Genomic DNA, 21,557 nt, shown 5'->3' on the forward strand with positions numbered 1-21,557 from the left:
GCAGTTCATGAGTTCAAGCCTGGCGTTAGGCTCTGTGCTGACAGCTCAGAGCCTTGAGCCTGCTTCAGATTCTGTGTTTCCCTCTCTCTCTCTGTCCCTCCCCGCTCACCCTCTGTCTCTCTCTCTCAGAAATAAATAAAACATTTAAAAAAAACCAAACAATGTTCCTGTGAACATTCCTATACATGTATTTTGGTATGCATGTGCATGAGTTTCTCTAGGGTATATATTCAGGTATGGTATTGCTGGTCCTTAAGTATTTTTTATTGCTTGTCTTAGCAGTTTTATTCATCATTAAGTTTATCTGGTAATGCCAAACTGTTTTCAAAGATACCTGAAGAAATACACACTCCCACAACAGTGTTATTTTACATAGTTGCCATCACTTGGTCCTGCCAACTTTCTCATTTTTACCAATCTGGTGGATGCATGCATGATGCTGTCTTACTGTAAAAGTTTTAATTTGTATTTGCTTGATTACTAATGAGATTGAGCTCTGTTTTGTATGCGTATTGACTATTTGAATTTACTCTTTTGTAAATTGCCTGTTTGAATTTTTTGCCATTCTCCCCCTTTGTTTTTTCTCTTTGTATTATTCTTTTCTTATTGATTTGTGTGAGTACTTTGTACATATTCAATGTATTAACCCACTTATTGATTATATGTTTTGCAAATATCTTTTCCCACCCTGTGGTTTTTAAAAATTCTTTTTATGGAGGGGCATCTTGGTGACTCAGTGAGTTGAGCATTTGACTCTTGATTTTTGCTCTGGTCATGATCCCAGGGTCATGGGATTGAGCCCCACATTGGACTCCGGGTTGAATGTGGAACCTGCTTAAGAGTCTCTTTCTCTGGGCGCTTGGGTGGCTCAGTTGGTTGAGCGCCCAACTTTGGCTCGGGTAATATCTCTGGGTTCATGAGTTCAGGCCCTACATCGGGCTCACTGCTATTAGTGCAGAGCCCGCTTCAGAGCCTCTGTCCCCCTCTCTTTGCCCCATCCCCACTTGCACTCTCTCTCTCTCTCTCTCAAAAATAAATGAAAACATTAAAAAAAACGTGTCTCTTTCTCTCTCTCCCTCTACCCTTCTCCCTTGCTCTGTCTCGTGCATGCTCTCTCTCTCAAGAAATTATTTTTATGGAGTCTTTTGAAAACTAAGTTCTCAGTTTTAATATAATTGATCAGTTTATCTCTCTCTCTCTCTCTCTTTTCTAATGGTTGGTACTTTTGAGGTCTTCTTTAAGAAATATTTTATTACCTTGTGGGTGGCTCAGTCAGCTAAATGTCTGATTCTTGGTTGGTTTCCACTTAGGTCATCTTACAGTTGTGGGATCGAGCCTAGGGTAGGGCTCTGTGCTGACAACATGAAGCCTGCTTGGGATTCTCTCTCTCTCTCTCTCTCTCTCTCTCTCTCTCTCTCTTCCTCTCTCCTCCCCTGCTCGCTCACTCTCTCTCTCAAGATAAATAATAAACTTAAAAAAAAAAAGAAATATTTTATAAACCTGTGGTCATTATGATATTCATGTATATTACCATAAACCTTCTAGTTGGCTCCTTTATATATAGGTTTATATTCCACCTGGACTTGATATGTGTATAAGAATTTTAATTTTTTTCCAAATAGATTATCTTTTCCCTATTGACCTCCCCTGCCACTTCTATAATAGATTGTGTCATTATTTGTGGGTCTTTGTCTGGGTTCTCTATTTTGTTTTTTTGGGCTGGTTATACATATTTTCACCAATTATAAATACTCTTAATTATAATAAGGCTTAGAATTTGGTAGAATAACTCCCCCCACCATTTAAAAAAGTGTCTTGCTTTCCCCTAGTCCTTTGAATTGCCTTGTATATTTTAGAATCCACCAAAAAACAAACAAAAATCCCCACGTCCTATTAGAATTTGATTGGGATTACGTTGAATCTAAACATCAATTTGACAGAGAAATGACGTCCTTATAATACTGAGTTTCCAATCCCTGATTATGGTATATCTCTTCATTTATTTAGGTCTTCCTTATATCATACAACAAAATTTTATAATTTTCTCTCTAAGGTTTTTGCCTATCTTTTGTTAGATTTATTTCTAAGTATATAACCATTTTGTATCTAGCTACATACCTTGTTAAACTCATGTTAATTCTAAAAATGTATCTGTGACTTTTGTATTTTCTATATAGACAGCCATATCATCTGGAAATTATGAATTTTTGTTTTTTCCTTTCCAAACCTTATAGCTGATTTGCTTTTTTGTCTTGCTCTATAGATGGTTATCTTGCATTGCTATGTAGATTATAACCCTTTCTATTTAACATTGTATTCATACTGAGTGTCCTCATTTTGTTTATGATCTCAGAGGGAGGGGAGCTTTCTATGTTTCACTTAATAGTAAGCCTAATGGTTGCTGTAGGTTTTTTTGTAGATACTCTTAATCTGAGTTCCCTAGAAAACTGAGACCGATACAAGGATTAAGGTTGAGGGTTTATCTGGGAGGCATAATCCCAGGGATCCTGAGAAAAGGGAAGTGAGGCAGAGATGGGAAACAATGTAAGGTGATACCTTATCTCATTGGTCACTGCTTCACAAAGGACTGGAGAGACATTGTTTGGCAGGTGTGCTTGCTTGGTCACACAGGGTATCTTTGGACAGAGGAACAGTTTCTCACATCAGTAGATGGGAGTCTAGAAGAAGAAATTTATCTCCCTGCTCTTCTCTTGCATCCTGTTTTCCGTTAGTCAATTCAATCTCCTCAGAGAGTGAACTCCCCTTCACTTCTGGGTTGTGTCATTTCGACCCCTTTGGCAACCAGTGTAGATGTGTCACTAATTTTTCAGTGGCTTTTTACAGAGGAGACATTTTGGTTGCATTTGACAGAATCTCCAGTCAGATTAATTTGCATATAATTGAGTATGTCAGGTCCAGGGATACAGATGATATCAGCAGCCTCTCATCTTCGCATCTTTGATAGATTTTCCACTGAATGGTTACAATGATTGTTGACAGCCCTAGGCTCAAATCCTACCATTTAGTTTTGGCAGAAAACATTCAGGAACTCAATTATTGGTCTGGCTTGTATCACATGTCCTTCCTTGAACAAATTACTGTGTTTAGGGATATAGGGGTTGCTGGCCATTCCTGGTCACCTGTTCACCTCAGCTTGGAGGAGAGAGGTGATGGTGTCAGCCCCACCCAATCCTAAGTAAGGAGTTCCTTACCAAAAAGAAGGGGTTCCTAACCAAAAGAAGGAGGAGGGTTAGAGTGCTGGTCACACCAAAACAACTGATATTCCTTCAAATTGTTCATTGTAACTTGTTGAGATCACTAAAATTATCTAAACATATAGCAATATAGTCAATTGTGCTACCTGCTAAAGTTCAAATGTAACTGGTAAATACAAAAATCTAAAGAAAAGCATTGTAGCCTGATGCAGCCGTGGATCCCTGTTCCTTAAAACTTTAAGTTTAGCTCTGACTTTATTTTTTTTTTTTAATTTTTTTTAACGTTTATTTATTTTTGAGACAGAGAGAGACAGAGCATGAATGGGGGAGGGTCAGAGAGAGGGAGACACAGAATCCGAAACAGGCTCCAGGCTCTGAGCTGTCAGCACAGAGCCCGACGCGGGGCTCGAACTCACGGACCGTGAGATCATGACCCAAGCCGAAGTCGGCCGCTTAACCGACTGAGCCACCCAGGCGCCCCGAGTTTAGCTCTGACTTTAATGCCAATCCCTAGCCCTCACAAGGAGGTCTGCTTCGATTTTGTGTTTTGGACTTCCCTTGCCTCTTTCTGCATCTGCACTCCTGCATCTCATTTGTCCTCTGACACCAAAAACTGCAATCATATCAGCCATTTAATGATTTTCATAAACTTTGCTGAAGATATAGGGATTGTGGGAAGGAGCTGAAGGGTGCAAGACTTTCTTAGAGACTCCACTCTTCCTCTTCTTTTTCCTCCCTTTATCATTGTTTCTCTGACTGGGAAGCAATTTCTTCCTCTTACCTTCACAGAGCAATTCCAGTCATTCCTAGGCTCTTTTTTTTTTTTTTTTTTTTTTTTTCAGTTTATTTATTTATTTTGAAAGAGAGAGAGAGAGAGAGCGCAAGTGGGGAAGGGAAGGGGCAGAGGGAGGGAGAGAGAATACCAGGCAGGCTCCTTACTGTCAGTGCAGAGCCTGATGTGGGTCTAGAACTCACAAACCATGAGATCATGACCTGAGCTGAAGTCGGCTGCTCAACTGACTGAGCCATCCAGGTACCCCGACTCTTTTTCTTTCTTTCTTTCTTTCTTTCTTTCTTTCTTTCTTTCTTTCTTTCTCTTTCTCTCTTTCTCTTAATGTTTATTTATATTTAAGAGAGAGAGAGAGAGCACAAGCAATGGTGGGGCAGAGAGAGAGGGAGACACAGAATCTGTGTGGTATACTTTACATACCATAAATTAATTCACTTTAAGTGTACCATTCAGTGATTTTTAGTAAATTGATAGAGTTATGAGAAACCATCACCCACAATCTACTTTTAGAGCATTTCCATCACCCCCTAAAATCCCTTGTGCCCATTTACTTCCTATTCCCATTCCAAGTCCCAGGCAACCACTAACCCATTTTCTGCCTGCCTCTCTCTCTAGATTTGCTTTTCCTCTACATATGTAGCTCTTTGTGCCTGGTTTCCTTCACTTAGCATAATATTTTCATGATTCAGCGTGTATGAGTACTTCATTCCCTTTTATAGTTGAATAATCCATTATATGTCTGTCATGCATTTTGTTTACCTGTTCATCAGTTGATGGACGTTTAGCTTGTTTCTACCTTTTGGCGATGGTGAATAGTGCTTGTGCAAACATTCATGTATGAGCTTCTTTTGAACACCTATTGTCCATTCTTGTGAATATGTTCCTAGGAATGGAATTTCTGGGTCATCTGGTATTTTATGTTTAATTTTTAAGGACTGCCAAACTCTCCCATAGCAACTGCACCATTTTACATTTTCGTTAGCAATATGTGAGGGTTCAGATTTTTCCACATCCTGGCTAACACTGGTGTTTTCTTTTTGATTGTAGGCATTCTAATGAGTGTGAAGTGGCGTTTCATTGTGGTTTTGATTTGCATTTCCCTAATGATTTTGTGATGTTTTCTTGTGCTTATTGGCCATTCACATATCTTCTTTGGTGAAATATCTATTCCTGTCTTTTTCTCATTTTTAATTTGGTTATTTAATCTTGTTTTTGAATTGTAGGAGTTTTTTTATATGTTCAGAATACAAGTCTTTTATTAGGTACATGATTTACAAACATTTTCTCCCTGTCTGCTTAGTTTCTTATTTTCTAAATGGTGAATTTTGAAGCAGAGATATTAAATTTTGATGAAGTCCAATGCGTCAAATTTTTTTTTTTTCTTATTATAGATCATGATTTTGGTGTCATTCTCTAAGACTCTCCTTAATTCATGGTCAAGATTTCCTTCTCTCTTCTGCAAGTTTTTATAGTTTCAGCTCTTACTTTAGGTTTATGATCCATTTGCATTAATTTTTGTGCATGGTGTGAGATAAGGGTCTAAATTCATCTTTTGTGTGTGAATGTTCTTTTGCAACACTGTTTGTTGCAAAGACTATTTTTTGTCTCATTGAATTGCCTTGGTACCTTTTTCAAAAATCAGTTGACCGTAAATGTGGTTATTTCTTGACATTCAGTTCTGTTTCATTGATCTGTATGTCTATTCTTAGACTAGTACCAGTGTTCTGAATAGTATTACTTTATAGTGAATTTTGAAATCCAGAAGTGTGAGTCCTCCAACTTTTTACTTCTTTTTCAAAATTGTTTTACTCATTCTGGACTTTTTGCATTTCCATAAACATTTCAGGATCAACATCAGTATAAAGTTTGCCAATTTCTGCAAAAATCCTTTTGGGATTTTGATGGGGATTATGCTGAATCTGTAAATTAGTTTGGGGAGAATTTCCATTTGAACCATATTGAGTCTTCAGATCCACAAACAGACTGTGTCTTCATTTATTTAGGTATTATTTGATTTCTCTCAGCAAAGTTTTAAAGTTTTCAGTATGTAAGTCTTGTCCTTCTTTTGCTAAATCTGTTTCTAAGTATTGCTTCTGATGTTACCATGATGGAATTAAAAACTTGTTTTTGGTTTGTTCATTGTAGTATATCGGGATACAACTGATTTTTGAATATTGAACTTGTATCCTCTGACTTTGCTGAACTCGTTAGTTCTAGTAGTGTTTTTTTGTTTGTTTTTTTTTGTGGGTTTTTTGTTGTTGTTGGTTTAATTTTGGGAGAGAGATACAGCATGAGTGGGGAACGGGCAGAGAGAGAGAGGGAGAGAGAATTCCAAGCAGACTCCTCCCTGTCAGCTCAGAGCCCAGTGTGGGGCTCGAACTCACAAACTGTGAGGTCATGACCTGAGCCGAGATCAAGAATCCAATGCCCAACTGACTGAACCACCCAGGCGCCCCATTTCTAGTAGTTTTTTTGCGAGTTCCTTAGATTTTCTGCATATAGAATTATGTTGGCTGTGAGTAAAGAGTTTTATTTCTTCCTTTTCAATATGAACACCCTTGATTTGTTTCTGTCTCTTTCTTTCCTTCCCCTGCTACACTGGCTAGAACCTCTAGTACAATGTTGAATAGTGAGAGCAGATACCCTTGCTTTCTCCCCAGTCTAAGGAGGAAAGCATTCAGACTTTAACCATTAAGTATGATATTGTTTGTAGGCAGATGCTGTAGAAAAGGGAAGGAGAAGAAAAGATTTGAGAAGTATTTAAGAGCATGAATAGGTCTTAGCAACTAATTGTATACAGGATATAGTTTATATGTTTGTGGGAGATTCTGGCTTTATTTTTATGAAGTGGGGTGGAATTGAAGATACATTTATCTCCTTTTGGGAAGATTGACTTTTTACAGTAGAGGTTATCTCCCCCCCCACCCTCAGTTTTTTTTTTAGTTGCCAATTTCAGATCAGTGTTAGTTTTTTCAAATGGTAAATTTTTAAATTCTTTTTGTGTGTAGTTATAAGATGGTATGTTCTATGAGGTAGGCAACAATGTTATCACCATGTTTTTAGTTGAGGAAATTGAGTTATGGTGGAATATTCTAGATCAGAGTGATGGAGACATCCACGTCCCTTTCAAATAGTGCTTTCTAAATCTTTGACTTATATGCTATTCCAAAATTGTGTCAGATGGGATACATGAGTCATCGAAATCTTTTTTTCCTTATCCTCCCCCAAAAAGGAACTATGTCTTAAATGTTAAGTGTATTATATAGAAGGATTTCTGTTCTTTGGTTTTAACAAATCAACCTCTATCTGTTTTTGTTTTCTTAGACCTTTAGTGGTTACTGGTCCACTGTGAACCTAAATTCCTGAAGAGTTCAACACAGGCTAACTGATAAGTGACAGGGCCTCAGACAGGAGTTTTATTTGGCCATCCTTGAAAGATAGGAAGCAGATCATAACAGTGGTGGTGGTTGTAGTTACAGTGCTCCTATTAATATGTTAGTGTATACACTAGACATTTTCACTGAGTATCTTTAGCTGACCTCATAGGCTAGGTTTTTGAGACTAGAGAACTCATTAATATGAACTGTAGCTAGAATCATCGACTTTTGGAAACTTACTTCCAAGGAAATAGGCCTTAGGAGCTTTGTGGATCTGAATACAAACCCTGCCTCTCTACCTTTAATGAGCTTGGGAAGTTACTTTATTTTTGACGTTTATCTAAAAATATCTGTTTTTTTCTGACTATAAAATAATATATGGTGCTACAGAAAATTTGGAAGTACAAAAGGCCCAAAAGAGAAAATAAGGATCATTCATAATTTTAGATTTAGACAAAAATCTCTAATGGAGCTTGGATTCCAGTGATAATCTTTGCAAAAACTAGAAATAGCCTAAATATTTACCAGTAGAGACTGCTGGCTAAATATGTTCTGGTTTACCCATATCTTGACCTCTGTAGCAGGTAAAAATTAGGAGAGCAGTGTTTAAGAGTGGGGCTCCATGTTCAGATCTTGGTTTTATTCCTTATTAGTTATGTGACCTTAACCTCTTGATGCTTAAGTATCCTGATATAATGCCTACTTCATAGAGTTTTTCTGAGGATTAAATGAGGTATAACAAATCTAACCCTTTACACAGTATCTGGCACACAAGTTGTAAATGTTTGATAAGTAGTGTTAGACCATTACTAATTTTATATGCTGATATGGAAAGATTCCCAAGATATATTAAGTGTATAATATAAGGTATCAAAAAAGGTTTTTTATTGTACAGTGTCATATGTGGACATTAAAAAGTAGATGCATCTTTTTTTTTTTTTTCTTGTAAAGTTTATGTATTTATTTGAGAGAGAGAGAGAGAGAGAAAGAGAGCATGCAGGGGAGGGGCAGAGACAGAATCCCAAGCAAGTTCTGCGCTATCAGCAGGGAGCCCAGTGTGGTACTCAAACTCATGCACCTTGAGATCATGACCTGAGCTGATAGCAAGAGTCAGACGATTAACTGACTGAGCCACCCAGGTGCCCCGTCACATCTTTTTCTTGAAGGATACCTGATAAAATATTAAGTGGTTACATTTGGGGAATAGAACTGGGGATTGGAGATGGTAGAGAGATGTACCTTTTGTTTTTATCTCTTTGTGAAATTTGAATTTTTTAATGCCAGGTACATACTCCTTTTGTTTACTGTCTTTTTTTTTTTTTTTAATTTTTTTTTTTTGTCTTTAGTTGGAGATAGTATTTTTTTTACGTTTATTTATTTTTTTGAGACAGAGAGAGACAGAGCATGAACGGGGGAGGGTCAGAGAGAGGGAGACACCGAATCCGAAACAGGCTCCAGGCTCTGAGCTGTCAGCACACAGCCTGACGTGGGGCTCGAACCCACGGACCGTGAGATCATGACCTGAGCCGAAGTCGGCCGCTTAACCGACTGAGTCACCCAGGCGCCCCTGTTTACTGTCTTAAAAGATGTCTTTCTGGGCTGCCTGGCTGGCTCAGTCAGAGTATGTGACTCTTCATCTCAGGGTCATGGGTTCAAGACCCACTTTGGGTGGGTGTGGAACCTACTTCAAAAGATGCCTTCTTTTATAGAGTTGTTTCTTTTTTTTTTCTCCAGGTTGGAAAATCGTATTTCCTCTGCTTCTCATAGTAACTTTATTTACATAATTGTAGGGTTTGAACATAGTTCTGGAACCAGACCTTTGCAGATATGCTAAAGACATATTAGAGACTATTTTGAGATAAGTGAAAATATCATATATCTTGTTTAAAAAGAAGAGTTTCACATGGAATAGAACATTGTGTTTCCGTGTTTCACTTAGCAAATGGGACAATAATGATGTCAGCAAGGTTCTTAAAAAAAAGGTTATATATTTAGATTTCTTCTGTGGATTCAGATTTCACCCCCCTGTCCCCCAGCAAATATTTTCCTGTTTGGCAGTAATAGATAAAAAGTCATAATTCCTTGTCCTTTCCCAATCAATTAAAAACCAACCATACTTACAAATTAGTCTTCTGTAAAAGGTATTTGGAAGTTTCATAAACTGAGTAGTCTCAAAATTCATTCTTACTCCCTATCTCCTTTTCTCTGTTTGTACTCTTATACCCATGTCTCCATTTCTCTCTTTCTCTCTCCATTGTCTCAAATATGAGGTTGTAAAGATTAATAGGATATAGTCCCTGTCTTCAAGAAGCTCACATCTGTTGTTCCATTCTAGCATTCTTACCTAACTACTTTCCTGTGGGGAAGGAACTATGAAAATTTCTCTCTATTCCCATTTTTTCACTTCAGCTTAAACATTTATTAAGTACTCAGGATATGCCAGGCACTCTGCTAGAGGGTGCAAAAGTAAATGAAGTCCCACCTTTTACTGCTTGGTTTCTTGCAAGGAGATTGGTAAATAGATTTCAAAACAATTTGATAGATGCTATGTCTGCGATATTGTTTGGTTATCACAAGGAGATAGAAAAGTGCCACCAGACAGAATTAAAGAATATACATTTTCTTTAATGGCAGAAATTAACATGCTTTGAGACATTTGTACAAAATAAGAGCCAGAATAGCATACTCCAATCAGAAGTAAAGTTTCCTTGTCCTCCCTAATTCCTCAAGAAATTGCAAAGATGCCTCTGAAGACTGAGAATGTGCCAAGCCTGAGAAGCCAAGTTCTCAAATCCTTCACTGTACCTTTTTTTCTTCAACCATACTTTTATATAAAATTGGAGGGTTGCATTAGTATTCCAGAAGAACCTGCCTTGCAATTTATGTGCTTCTATCAAAGAGAATGTTTACAAACATTTGGGCTTTCCTACTCTTGAAATCAAACGTTGTCAGCAAGGCCAGGTTCTTAGTCCATGGTGAAAAGCAGTGTGGCTGGTCTGCTGCCTGGCTGAATTAGTCTCCTGGAAACTGTTTGCTTGAATGTATATGGATGAACACAGAGTACTTGGAAAGGACAGAGGAGGAGTATCTAATCTGAGTGGAACAGAACAGAAATAATCAGGCAGGGCTTTATAGAGAACATGATATGCTTCTCGAAGGGTATTTGCCTCATCTGTACTCCATAGTTAGTTAGTTTTGTCCATTGGGGTAGATTGATAATAACTGAAGAGTTTAAAGCTAAATTGCTGACATCATTTGTATCTTTGAAATATAGGGACATTTCTTGGATTACTATAATAATACTGTTACACACATTAAAAAATCAATAATTCTTCATTGTGTTATACCTTGTCCATATTCACATTTCTCATTATCCCCAACAATGTGTTTTGTAGCTAGTTTGTTCAAATCAGGATCCAGTTAGGAACCATTCATTACATTTAGTTTTATCTCTCAGTCTTTTTTTCTTCTTTTAAGTAGACTTTGCTTTTTTCATATGATGTCTTTTTTATGCTAAAAGTTACTCTGTCTTTAGATACTCATCATGCTAATTTGTTGAAGAGACTTGTGGTACAGAATGACCTGCCTTCTGGTTTTTGTCTGATTGCTTCCTTTGGCACTAGTTTGTTTTAGTGTTCTCTGTATTTCCTGTAAACTGGGTGTTAGATGTATAGGTTTGATTTAATTCAGGTTAAACATTTTTTTGGCACAGATACTTAGGAGGTAACACAATGTTGCATTTCTTTAATCTGTTGTTTTCTTTGTTTTTTCTAGTAAATTTTGATTTATCCAATGTGACTGCTACTCCTAAAAAAGCCTTTATTTGCAGGAGGTAGGCAGTGGCATTGGATGGTAATGAATATTAAAAAAAATTACAAGTAGAAAAATATCACCGTGCATTATATCTAAGGTAAATGCTTTGTGTTACTTGATATGTGTGTATATATACACACACATCATACACGTTTGTATTTGTATGTACAGAGACACATATATATACAAACACATCGACACATACAGACATAATAGATTGCATATATACTGGATTGTGATGTAAGCCTTATTTTGTACTCTGGGTCCCATTCAGAAAAGTTTGACAATCATTAGAGGAACTGACTCATTGTTTGTGAGCTATGCTGTGTCTCTGCACCCCTTGGAGTGAGAACAGCTTATCAAGGTAAATTCCTATACCAAAGGTATAGACCACTATTTACTGTTCCACATATTGGGGAAACCATGTGTGATAACACAAACAAATGAACCAACGGCTGTCATCAACCAAACTACATATTGTGTATTGTTAAAGGTTCTTAAACATACTCCTTTGAGTTTCCTAATTCATTTCAGGAAGGATTCAGTCCACTCCATCTTTATGTTGCTACTTGCAAACACTTTTGCTTTGCTAGTTCTTATAGTAGATCTTCATACCTTTGTGGAAAGAAGTCCTCTTCAGATTTTGTTCTGCCTAGGTAAACCATTTCCCACCTGATGTCTCCATTTCTTGTCTGTGCTTTAGATAGATGGGCCACACGTGGCCATCCAGGTACTCTGGAAGGGTTTGGAGGCTCGTAGACCTTTGTACTCTTCCTCCCCTTAACGTTCTTCATATGGAGTGGTCAGAAAGTAACTCCTATGTTCCATAGAGTGTCAGGGGCTTATAATTAAAGAGAAGGAAGCCTTCAGGGATTAATATGGGAAATCCCTTAGCATTTCCACAGTCTGTTGATACCAGTGAGTGTCTTGGGCTTTTCATCCAGCAGGAAATGGGGGACATCATTTTTTCCACATTAAGTGCTTCAAGCATGTCATACTGCAGAAATCCATTTGTATTTGTCTCTATCTCAGACTGTGGCTTAAAGAAATCATCCTGAGATATGATCCTGCAGTTTGGGAGATGTTTCTTAGCCAGTGTTATCTTCCTGCCATTTGTCACACCACTAATTCCAATGACAAATGTTTTCATAATTACTTTTGAAAATCACGTCTTCCTGAAGTTTCCAGGTGCCAGTTTGAGTCCTCCCAGGCAAAGCGGCAGAAATGCTGGCCAGGTGCATGCCTGTCACTGACCCACCGCAGCCCCCAAAGATTGCTAACTGTGAGGCTCACGGCCCCTCTTTCCACATCCTTACCGGGTCAGAGGTGGCCTAGATCTAATCGATTGTTTTTTTTGGTTTTGCTCTTCATTATCTTTAATGCCAACTATACACAGTGGTACAACTATGATTCAACCCGTCAGTCACCAATCTTGGGTTTGGATAGTCATAACACTGGAGTATCTGTCAGCTGCTCTTTTCCATTTTCTTTTGGGGATTTTTAGCTAGTCCTTTTTTGCCTTGTCTCTGATGTATTCTCTTACCTGATATATTGCCTGGTGTATCCTTCTACCCTTCCCTTCTTCTCTGACTTTTATGTTATGTATAAACAGTGCCAGTTCCAAGAGATCTTATTTTCTTCTTTGACATAGAACATTGTGGCTCTTTTCTGTGACTTTATAGGAAAAGCTCAACTAAGCTCTTTTTTATTTTTGTCTAAACTCTCCTTACTCCTTTTTTTTGTTAAATTGTATTTATTTGTTTTTAGATTTATTTTATTTTTTAAGTAAGCTCTACGTGGGACTTGAACTTAGAACCCTGAGATCAAGAGAGGTTAAGGTCTACCAGACTCCCCTCTCCTTACTCATCTTTACTAGGGTTTTACTTCTGATCCCATGAAGAATGACTAGAGATGAGAGAGGCCCAGATTGGTCATTCTGGAAATCATAGTCAGATGGGGCATCTGAAAGTGGGAGGAGATTAGAAGAAAGATTAAATGCAACATAATTTCCTTCAGGATGTGAGTCCTTTGTTGGTTATTTCCAATATCCTATGGTGAATGACCTTAGTGAGTGCTTTCTCTTGTGAAAATTATAATGCCTGTTGACATAATGAGGGAGCTTGTGGAAATGGAGAGAATTGATAAGAAGGCAAATAGGTCAAGTATTCCATCATGTTCTTTTGGGTGGGGAAGACGGTATTCTCTCATAATTTAGGAGCATGAGTACCTATGGAATTTTTGATTTATTCTTTCCACTTTGCAGTTAATATTAATAGCTTATTAGAAGTAAAAAAGGCTTCCCTGTATTTCCCTGCTATAGAGCTATCACTAGGAGTAGGAAAAATAATTATTGGAAAAAGCAATCTACAGTAGTCTCCCATTATCCACAGTTTTACTTTCCGCTGTCAACCTTAGTCAGAGAGCAGATGATTCTCCTTCTGACCATCCAGCATGTCTCATTTTAGTAGTAGCCTAATGTCACGTTGTAGTGCCTACAGCATTCACCTCACTTCGTCTCATTATATAGGCATTTATCATTTCACATCACAAGAAAAAAGAATACAGTACAATAAGATATTTTGAGAGAACACATTTATATAACTTTTATTACAGTATATTGTTTAATTGCTCTATTTTATTAGTTACTGTTAACCTCTTTGCCTCACTTCTAAAAAAATTATTTAAATTCAAGTTAGTTAACATACAGTGTAGTACTTACATATAACACCCATTGCTCATCCCAACAAGTGCCCTCCTTAATACTCATCATTTGTAAATTAAACTTTTTCATAGGTAGGTATGTATAGGAAAAAACATATAGATAGGGTTCAGTATAATCCAGAGTTTCAGGCATCCACTGGGGGTCTTAGAACTATTCACTATGGGTAAGTAAGGACTCTTTTATGATAAAGGACTTTAACTGATATAGGAACTATATTTATTCAGCATTTTTTTTGTCTTGAATACTTCGGGCCATAGTGTGGTTAAGAGATTTTATTTCTTGGGAAAATTTTCTCAGTACCATTCCATGAAATCTTTTCATGCAGAGGGTCTCAGTATGAATACATCCCTTGTTTGGGCAATATTTTTATTGCTATCATAGCCCATATGGAAATGGTTTTTATTTTCAAGTTACTACTAATTTTGTTTTTGGGGGAAATTTTGTCATATAGAAATAAGACAAATATTTGTAGCATGGGGATTATCTTTTGTTGTATGTCTCTTTTAATAAAGAAAAGATCATCTCTTTTTGAGGAAACCATATTTCACTTAAGTTTCACTGCTTAACATCTTCTGAAAACAGGATATGTCTTCCACTTAATTGATGGTATGGTGGTTAATTGGCAATTTTTTTTTTCTTAGCTGTACATGAAGTAGTAGCAGGTCTTAACAACTAATGACATCCTGTGTTTGATAAAATTCAGATTACTCATGGTTTAGCCCCAGAAATAGTGAGGTAGTGCTGAGATTGGTAGACCGAGTTGAACAGCTCTGAGGAAGGGAGACACAGAATATTTGTTCTATGTTGCCTTACGAAAAACTTTTTCATATTCTCATCTAAGTCTTAAAAGAATCAGGAGATTTTAAGGCCTTTAAACTAAACACAATAGTGAGCACCCATAATATAGGCTTCATTAAGAGGACTAAGGGAAATTCTAAACTGAAGTGAACTTTCTTGTCTTCTCACATCTGGTGGAAAGTACAGAGAATTCCCTTCTATATTTCCCCAGCAAGTTTCCCTTGTTATTAACATCCTGAGTTAGTGTGGTACATTTGTTTTAATTGATGAGCCAATATGGATACATTATTATTAACTACAGTCCTTAGATTACATTGGGTTTACTCTTTGTGTTGTACATTCTGCAGGTTTTAACAGATGTATAAGGAATCTATCTACCATTGTAGAATCATACAGAATAGTTTTGTTGCCCTAAAAATTCTCTATGCACTATTTATTTGTCTCTTTTCCTCCCCATCCCAACCTGGGCAACCCCTATGTTTTTTAATGTCTCCATAGTTTTGCCTTCTCCAGAATGTCACATAGTTGAAGTCCTACAGTAAGTAGACTTTTCAGACTGGATTATTTCACTTGCAGTATTCTTTTAAGGTTCTTCCATGTCTTTTGTCACTTGATGTCCTATTTCTTCTTGTTGCTGAATAATATTGCATTGTATGGATGTACCACACTTTGTATATCCATTTACCTACTGAAGGATAAACTTCTAGGTTCCAGCAGTTATGAATAATGAATTAGTCTTTTATAACACACAAAAATGTTCTAAAGTACCTCAGATCACTGAGGTAATTCAGTATCTTGAGATTTAAAGAAAAACTTTTTCACCTTTGTATGAAAAGTTTCTAATTGAGTAGTAGGCTCAAAACAGTGCTTGACAAATGTGTGGAATGATTGAATATGAAAAAAGGAAAGGGGTATGGAAGAGAAGAAAGAGGGGAAAGATTGTATCATAAATTTGGATAATTTTTGGAAAATAAGATTTTGTAGAAATTCAGCTGGAAATTTGAATGGGGACCAAGATGCAAAGGGCTCTGAATTCAGAGCATGAGAACACTGCAGGACGCAAGTATCATCAAGCTGGCCCAGAAACCAGGTCATTAGACCTGTTTCAGCTGATTTGCAGTAAAATGGTAGGAGAAAGTAGGATTTAGATTTTGGAAAAGAGTAAAAAAAAAAAGCAAAACCCAGAAGGCTAGTTTTGTAAAATAAGGAAGTGGCCAGTTGGTGATCGTAGTGTAGAAGTTAGATAGTGACTACAGAAAGTTAATTGCACAAAATCTATGGATAGTGGTGTTTATTTTATGTTGTGTTATAATTTCTTTTTTGGGGGGTTATAATTTCTATTTAATAAAAATGCTACTAATGCAGGGAAGTTATTTATTGGATTTGGGACTCACTGAATATTTTGCTTTATAGTTTTGGAAAATGTAAGGAAAATGGGAGACTAATGAGGTATAAAGTCATTTGAATTCCTTCTTTCTTTTTTTAATATTTATTTATTTTTGAGAGAGAGAGAGAGAGAATGAGCAGGGGAGGAGCAGACAGAAAGGGAGACACAGAATCCGAAGCAGGCTCCAGGCTCTGAGGTGTCAGCACAGAGCCTGACCTGGAGCTCGAACCCACGGAATGTGAGATCATGACCTGAGCTGAAGTTGGATGCTCAACTAACTGAGCCACCCAGGTGCCCCAAAAGTCATTTGAATTTCTAAAATATTTCTGTTTCAGGAATGCTATTTCAGTAAATTTGAAATACTAGTATGCCCCCAAGGGTCACTAACCAGCTTGAAATTGTAGAACTTTTAAACTCTAATCCGAATTCAAATAAAGATTTATCTGTTGTATTATGGTAATTCTTTTGTGATTTACTTCATTTGTCAAAAAGTTCAGTAATATTGTATATTTCATAGGGCTAGCCAGTCACCTGTTTTGAGTGCCACATGCTAAATATTTTAGGGAAAACAATGGTGAATTAAACACTGCCTCTTTTTATATAGAGTGTATATAAAATGTGGAAAAAATAACTAGGAAGGAGGAAAATGCATTAGATTATAAATGAAAGTCTTAATGAAAGGTGGAATTATTTTTGTTTGGGGTGAGCTATCATAAGTTTGTATACAGTTCCTGTCATTTAGGTTTTACTCTTAAAACTAGTTAAGAATTGAATTTGTGGATACAGGACAGAAACAACATTGTGGAAAACAATTTATGTTCACTGACAAGAATTTGGGAAAGGACATGCAAGGCTGGAACCAGGTGATTAGGGTCAGATCGTGGAAAGCCATTAATGCCATAGTATTAAGGTGATTTTCTGTTACTTAAGTAAAAATAGGGAATAGTTTTCTGGGGCATGAATGAAGAGCTAACAATATTAGATAGGAAAGAAGAGTTTTTTTCTTCCTAATTCTTTGTTTATAAAATATTTTAGAATTTTATATCTTTAAGATATGCACATTTTAATATATATATGTTATTATAGCTTCTTGTTCTGTCGTAAGCCAAAATATGTTCCCTGAAATGCCATATACAAAAAAAACCTTCTGTAAGTTGGCTTTCACTTTTCTGTCCTACATCAGCATAAAGATGTTGTACTGTAATTATAGGCAGTATTTACTGAAATATCTTACAAATTTATGACCCTATTGATACTCTGAGATTTTGTTGGTTTTTAAATGGATATTTAATATACTTAGTTTCTTACCATTTTAAACTAAGTTGTTTTCTTTTTAATTTTTTTATATGTTTATTTCTTTTTGAGGGAGAGAGAGACAGACAGAATGCAAGCAGGCGAGGGGCAGAGAGAGAGGGGGACACAAAATCTGAAGCAGACTCCAGGCTCTGAGCTGTCAGCACAGAGCCCTATGTGGGACTCGAACTCATGAACTACAAGATTATGACCTGAACTGAAGTTGGACGCTTAACCGACTGAGCCACCCAGGCGCCCCGGTTGTTTCTTTTTAAAATAATATATTTGCTTTCTTTGTTGTAGAACTGTGGCTGCTGAAGTCAGGAAGCAGATCTCTGGACAATACAGTGGTTCTCCCCAACTGCTCAAAAACCTCAACATTGTTGGTAATATATCCCATCATACCACAGTAAGTAGCATATTTAAAATATGGGATGTTACTGGTGTGTTACTGACGAGGCCATGACAAAATAGTGGAAAGACAAGACCAATGGATTTTGGGTTCCATCAGTAGTCTCATAAACTTACTTGTTGCTACCCCTGTCTTTCCTGAAATTTGAGTTGGAGAATAATGTTAGGAGGTGTGATACAGGTGTTGATTTCTGAGTCAGCTTTGAAACTTTACATTCAGGATTTATCAACTCTGGAACTTTATAGGTAAGACTTCCCAGATCCAAGTTGATTCATTACAGGAACCTTTAGGAATCTGTTCTAGAAATAGTTACTGAAGGCAGCATTAGATAAATATGTGGATTTGTAGTATTGTATGTCCCCTTTAATAGAAGGGAATATACAATTATTGAATCATTGCCTTAACCAGGTGCTATGTCAGAGACATAAACATGTTTTTTTCTTTTTTTAAAGTTTTATTTATTTATTTTGAGGGTGAAAGGGGGGGAGGGGCAGGGAGAGAGGGAGAAAGAGAATCCCAAGCAGTGTCTATGCTGTCAGTATAGAGCCTGATGGCCTCCGTCTCACAAACTGAGATCATGACCTGAGCCAGAATCAATAGTTGGATGCTTAACCCACTGAGCCACCCAGGTGGCCCTAAACGTGGGTTTTCTTATTAAGGAAACTGGCATGAGGATAATCAATTTTGATAAAAAATGGATACTTATTAGAGTAAGAATATAAATTAAAACTATGCCTCTATTTGTCAAAAATTAAAAAAGTAGTTAAGAGTGACTTTTGGGGGCACCTGGGTGGCTCAGTCGGTTGAGCATCTGACTTCGGCTCAGGTCATGACCTCGCAGTTGGTGAGTTTGAGCCCCGCATCGGGCTCTGTGCTGACAGCTCAGAGCCTGGAGCCTGCTTTGGATTCTGTGTCTCCCTCTCTTTCTGCCCCTCTCCTGCTCATGCTCTCTCTCTCTCTCTCTCTCTCTCTCTCTCTCTCTCTGTCAAAAATAAATAAACATTAAAAAAAAATTTTGGGGGTGCCTGAGTGGCTCAGTTGGTTAAGTGTCGGACTTCAGCTCAGGTCGTGATCTCACAGTCTGTGAGTTTGAGCCCCGCATAAGGCTCTGTGCTGACAGCTCAGAGCCTGGAGCCTGTTTCAGATTCTGTGTCTCACTCTCTCTCTGCCCCTCCCCTGCTCATGCTCTGTCTCGCTCTGTCTCAAAAATAAATAAAAACATTAAAAAAAAAAAAGTGACTTTGGTGGAATTATGTATTTACACTTATTTTTTTAAAGCTTATTTATTTTTGGAAGAGAGTGCGTGCATGCGTGTTCAAGCAGGGCAGGGGCAGAGAGAGAGAGGGAGATAGGATCCAAAGCACGCTCTGCGCTGACAGCAGAGCCCTATGCGGGACTGGAACTCAAAACCGTGAGATCAGGGGCGCCTGGGTGGCGCAGTCGGTTAAGCGTCCGACTTCAGCCAGGTCACGATCTCGCGGTCCGTGAGTTCGAGCCCCGCGTCAGGCTCTGGGCTGATGGCTCGGAGCCTGGAGCCTGTTTCCGATTCTGTGTCTCCCTCTCTCTCTGCCCCTCCCCCGTTCATGCTCTGTCTCTCTCTGTCCCAAAAATAAAAAAATAAAAAAAAAAAAAAATTAAAAAACAAACAAACAAACAAACAAACAAAAAAAAAACCCGTGAGATTATGACCTGACCTGAAGTCAGAGGCTTAACCGACTGAGCCACCCAGGCGCCCTATTAACACTTCATTTAGGTACTAAATGGTACCAATTATTGAAAAAAGATGGTATGACAGAATATAACAGTTTGATTGCCTTGTAATGACGTGTTTATAATGTTTGTGTTTTTAAAAGTTTTAAAGATGAAATTTAATAACAGTTACATGCTGATTGGAGAAACTTTAGAATATATGGATTTCTGGGTGATTTCAATGTACATGGAGGTGATTCTTTTAATACCCTCTCAGAATCTTGAACTCCTTTTCTGTACTGATAACCTATGTCTCGTATCATACCTCAGCTACTCACTTCCATAGTCATACCTTAGATTTGGTCATTATAAATAATTTTAACCCCTTTGTAATCTCAGTTTTATGCTTCTTACTCTCTGGCTACTACGTCTTTCTTGCTCTCTTGTTTTGGTATCCTGACTCCCAGCTGTCTTTCACCCCCACCAGAATCTAGAATCCATGATTCTACTAACTTTTTCCTGCCCCTCACCTTTCGATGTTTTCTTTTCTTTCCTTACCAAACTTAAATTATTTGTTGATCGTCATAATTACTCTCTTGCATATACATACCCTTGAGTTCCTTAACTTCTCATGTCATCAGCACACCCAGAAGTGCTTTTCAAATCCAGCTCTCTGCTTGTTTCATACCTGCACTTAGCTGAGTGTGGCTCGAGAAAACACAATCCCATTGACTGGTCTCAGTTTATGACCACTCACTTACGTTGGCTTTAACATTTCCAGGCAAATAGTATATTTTCCTAGTCCATTCATTCTCCTACTGTTTTAGTTGATTTATTTCATGCCTCCTTCTCTTAACCCCTAATTGCTGATTCCCATTTTCACTCCTAGGATGACTTGGCTTCATATTGCACTTGTGAAAATCCAAACAGTCAGAAAAGAACTTCCACATACTCCTACCAGCATTTGTGTTCACCGATTGTCATCTGTACCCATGTAGTCTACCTGTTTACTTGTTACTCTAGATGAACCACTAGTGAACAAGTGGAGGGATTAGTTAATCCCTGCTTCTCTGTTATTCAAATATAGTACTTTAAGAATTCTCTCTTCTCTTTTATCACCTTTGCTCTTTATTTTCCTGATCATTCCCATCAGTATACAAACATACTATTATTTCTCCCATGAAAAAAAATCCTGCTATTTTGCCCTACATTTCTTTCTACCTGTCCCCAGCCTCCAGTATATCTTTGCTCTTCTTTGCAACACAGTTCCTTCAAAGGGTTGTCAGAGCTTGATGACTGCAATTTTTCTTCTTGCATTCTCACTGGTAAAGTACTTTTTTAAACTACGAGAATCTTTAAACATACACAGAAATAGACTAGTGTAGACATTGTTATTTTCTTACTTAACCACAATGCTGTTATCACACTTAACAAAATTAACAGTAATTCCTTGGTATCATCTTATATACAGTACATGCTAGATTTCTTTGATTATCTCATAAATATCTTCATAGTTGGTTTATTCAAATGGAGATCCAAATAAAATTTATAGATGGGATTTAGTCTTAGATCACTTATGTTAAAACCAAACCAAAAACAAACAAAGCATTTTCTCCCTCCCCCAACAACTACTACTACTACTTCTTCTCCTTCTCCTTCTTCTTTAACTTTTTAATTTTTATTTATTTATTTTTTTGAGAGAGAGAGAGAGAGCAAAGTGGGGAGGGTCAGAGAGAGAGGTAGAGAGAAATCCCAAGCAGGCTCTGGAGTGTCAGTGTAGAGCCTTTTGTGGGACTCGAACTCATGAACTGTGAGATGTTGACCTGAGCCAAAATCAAGAGTCAGATCCTTAACTGACTGAGACACTCAGGCGCCCCTGCCTCCCCCAGCTTCTAACTTTGTTTGATTTTATGCCATTGACTTGTTGAGAAAATCAAATTAGTTGTCTTATAGACTTGCCTGCCTTTTGGATTTTATGTTTGCTTTTTTGTAGACTTGTTTCTGTATCATTTCCTGTAACTGATTAGATTCTGGTTCAACCTTTTTGAAATTTCTTCCCTT

At 37.5% G+C, this 21,557-nt stretch overlaps 1 protein-coding gene and 1 pseudogene across 15 annotated transcripts in view; one reads left to right on the forward strand and one right to left on the reverse strand.

The window, feature by feature from the left end:
• The window catches only part of DOCK7 (dedicator of cytokinesis 7), a 234,727-nt gene that overhangs the window by 7,773 nt on the left and 205,397 nt on the right, over window positions 1–21,557 (forward strand). For all 15 annotated transcript variants that reach the window (XM_078451829.2, XM_078451830.2, XM_078451831.2 and 12 more), the window contains exon 2: window positions 17,699–17,804. In XM_078451829.2, coding sequence (XP_078307955.1) covers window positions 17,699–17,804 — 106 coding nt within the window. The remainder of the gene's footprint in view (window positions 1–17,698; window positions 17,805–21,557) is intronic.
• LOC132673470 (nicotinamide riboside kinase 1 pseudogene) lies at window positions 11,753–12,375 on the reverse strand (annotated as a pseudogene).

This window comes from Panthera onca, chromosome C1, assembly GCF_046562875.1.
Source record: "Panthera onca isolate mPanOnc1 chromosome C1, mPanOnc1 haplotype 2, whole genome shotgun sequence".
In the NCBI taxonomy this organism is placed as follows: Eukaryota; Metazoa; Chordata; class Mammalia; order Carnivora; family Felidae; genus Panthera; species Panthera onca.